This window comes from Cicer arietinum, chromosome 3 (assembly GCF_000331145.2).
Source record: "Cicer arietinum cultivar CDC Frontier isolate Library 1 chromosome 3, Cicar.CDCFrontier_v2.0, whole genome shotgun sequence".
In the NCBI taxonomy this organism is placed as follows: Eukaryota; Viridiplantae; Streptophyta; class Magnoliopsida; order Fabales; family Fabaceae; genus Cicer; species Cicer arietinum.
This window is the reverse complement of record NC_021162.2, coordinates 3,979,837-3,983,230: the sequence shown is the minus strand read 5'-3', so window position 1 is coordinate 3,983,230 and position 3,394 is coordinate 3,979,837. Positions and strand designations below refer to the sequence as shown.

At 27.5% G+C, this 3,394-nt stretch overlaps 1 protein-coding gene and 1 non-coding gene across 2 annotated transcripts; both read left to right on the top strand.

Annotated features, from left to right (window-relative positions):
* The first annotated feature begins 215 nt into the window (after positions 1-215).
* Positions 216-1,926, top strand: LOC101497917 (uncharacterized). Its single transcript, XM_004491803.4, has 2 exons — positions 216-491; positions 990-1,926. Exons 1-2 carry the CDS (start codon positions 344-346, stop codon positions 1,724-1,726), a joined length of 885 nt encoding a protein of 294 aa, XP_004491860.1. The 5' UTR covers positions 216-343; the 3' UTR covers positions 1,727-1,926.
* Positions 1,927-3,321: 1,395 nt separating this feature from the next.
* TRNAR-UCU (transfer RNA arginine (anticodon UCU)) lies at positions 3,322-3,394 on the top strand. The gene has a single exon. It is a non-coding gene; the product is annotated as a tRNA-Arg (tRNA).

Below are 3,394 nucleotides of genomic sequence, written 5' to 3'. Positions count from 1 at the left end.
CAACCTTTTTCATATTGGAAATAACTACAAAAATATATCAAGTGGAATATAACTTAACACCTCATCTAAAAAGGTCATGATCCATTCAACACCCACAAATAAAGTTCCGTGTAGCACTATATGTGTTGATTGTCCTATATGCCATATGTCTAAGCATATCCATTAGCCCTTTTCTTTTAACACTACCCAACTTTGGATGAGATGAAGATGCAATATAAAACACTTTTGTGTGGTACAAATTAAACCACATTCCCAATTATTTATACAATACAATATAAACATATTCCACTAAACTCTCTCATCACTTCACTCTCATCTAAAGAAACAAGTTTACTCAATTAACATGGAAGCTTGTTTTCTCTCTCATAGTGTATTCACCAAAACTAAAGATCAACTCAATCCAATAATCAAAGCTGGATCTCTACCATACTCCAAAAGATCTTCTCAACAATTTCATTCAAGAAAAGTTGGATTTCCATTTCATGTAACATGTAAGTTCTTCTCTTTTGTATTCTAGTTATACTAAGATCAAGGTTGTAAATCGTGGTAAAAATCGCAACCAAGTCAAGATCTTATCTTTTATATTATATAAAATTGTAATCAAATAGAGCTGGTATGATCTCAATCACAATTTTTATATATAAAAAATTATAGTTACATAGATTTTATATCATCTCAATTGTTAAAATGAAATATAAATAAAAATAATATTTAAGAAGTTTAAATTTTAGACCGTACATTAATTTTTAAAATATTATTTTTATATTTTATCTCGAATGGAGTATTATTAATTTTGTGAGAAAGCTATAGTCTAAAAGTACATACACAAACACTAAAATTAATTGAATAGTCATAAACACTCAAAGTGCTTATTTGTATTTATGTCAATGTCACATAGTATATGGTATATAGTATATAGTATAGAATAAATGTATTTGGTATTCTTATTTACCATTCTTATCTTCAAATCTTTTGTGACCAAACCATAGGTTGCCACATGTCATCATCATCACCGTTGGATGATGACAAACCAAACCTCAATACCGATTGGAAAACTTTCCGTGCAAAATTGGTGGCCCGAGAACAATTGCTAAAGCCCGAGTTGCTTTCTTCAATGAAAGATCCAGACAATCATCCACCACTCATCACAATTGGTGACAAATGGGCCCATATAATCCATGAGCCCGAAAAGGGCTGTTTGTTAATAGCAACTGAAAAGCTTGATGGGGTCCACATTTTTGAACGGACGGTGATCCTTCATTTATCAACAGGCCCAATAGGCCCATCAGGGATAATACTCAATAGACCATCATTGATGTCTATAAAAGAGACAAGATCAACTGCTTTTGATGTGGCTGGCACTTTTTCTAATAGTCCTTTGTTTTTTGGTGGGCCCTTAGAAGAAGGGTTGTTTTTAGTGAGTCCAAAAGAAGGTGGTGGTGATGAGGGGGTGTTTGAGGAAGTTATGAAGGGTTTATATTATGGTTCAAAAGAAAGTGTGGGTTGTGCTTCTGAAATGGTGAAGAGGAATGTGGTTAGTGTTGGTGATTTTAGATTTTTTGATGGGTATTGTGGTTGGGAGAAAGAACAATTAAGAGATGAAATTAAAGGTGGGTATTGGACTGTGGCTGCTTGTAGTCCAAGTGTTGTTGATTTAGGGAGTGTTGGAAGTGTTGGGCTTTGGGATGAAGTTCTTGGGCTTATGGGCAAAAGGAAGGTCAAGTAAAGAGCTTTAATTTAAGAGAGCTTCTTTTCGGAATTCTTATAATTTTAAAAAACTACACATGTATTTCAAAGTATAATTTTGGACAGAAAAAAATTGTGTTTTTGTCCAAAATATAATTCAAGATGGTTTAAGAGATTTTTTTTTTAGATGTAAATTTTCAGAATGATTTAAAAGATGTTAATTTATTTCATTTGGTTTCACTTCATTTTATCGTATATCATTAATTTAAAAGTTTATTTTTGAAGAAAATAATTTGTCTTTTAAAGTAAATAAAAAAACAATACACATTTGAAATTAAACTTTTAAACTTTTAGAGAATTTAGGTGCAGTAGGAAAATCCCTTTGAAAGTAATTTGTTTGGAAGGTACTTAATTGGAAGGGTGAGAAACAGAATTGTGTGATTTAGTTAGATTCTAACAAGTTGATAAATGTTGTAAATTATAATATGTTTTTTCCTAATTGTTGTTTTTAATTTTTTGTTGATGTTTAATATGAGACTTTTACTCTTTTCAAATTCAATTTGTGTTTGACTAAAAACAATTCAAATTGTGTTTGACTAAAATATAATTTTTTTATAATCATTTTTATTATTTTTATTTATTAAATTAATAATTATTTATAACCTAAAAAAATTAATGTTATAAATTGTCACATTCTCAGAATGCGACCTGCTACTAGAGAAACAAAATTATCCTTCAATTGGTCGAAAGACGGGTTTGCGAGCTCCTGAAAGTTAATAAAAAGAAAGTACGACAATATTTAAATTTTAATGTAAGTATAATGAAGAGTTTTAAATAAAAAATATATAAAAACAAAACATAACTATTTAGTATATTTAAAGTTCAATTATGTTCATTCGAATAAATTTTTCATTATAATTAAGTAATATATATTTGTCTCTTACTTATAAATAATAGTGAATCGATTTTTTTTTGTTTATGATTTATCGTTTAGAATATTTAAAATTTGAATTAAAACTTTATAATAAAAAAAAGTTAATAAAATAATATAATAATATAATATTTCATTATCTCTTTTATAAGAGACACGTAAATTAACAAAAAATGAGATATAAAAAAATTTAATGTATACAAAAAAAAGAGTTTATTATATATACATATATAGTTACTACATTTGATTTTTTTTTTTAACGAAAAAAAGCAATTTATTATATTTTTTTAGATTATAATATGATTAGATTAAATTTTAATTAAAATACATGTATTTTAACTTTTAACTCGGATGTTTTCATTGTTGGCGAAGATGAATATAGTCATAACTACGTTAACTTTATTTTTTTTTAGTTTTTACAGGTATAATTAAAAATATTGATTATCGAGATCTTTTTATTATATCCAACCTATAAAATGTAAAATTGATTCAATAATCATTAGTTCTATTTTAAGTGTGATTATCATAAATTTTGTATCACATGGTATTTTTTTAATTGATAAAGTATCTAGAGTAACTTTTTATTTACAAATTCGTAAATTAATTTATTTTAGCGGGAATATGGTAGGAAATAAAGTGTGCTAAAGAAGAGAAGAAGTTAAATTATTATTATATATGTAATCTGTTAAATTTAATATTAATCAGCGCCCGTGGCCTAATGGATAAGGCGTTTGACTTCTAATCAAGCGATTGTGGGTTCGAGTCCCACCGGGCGTG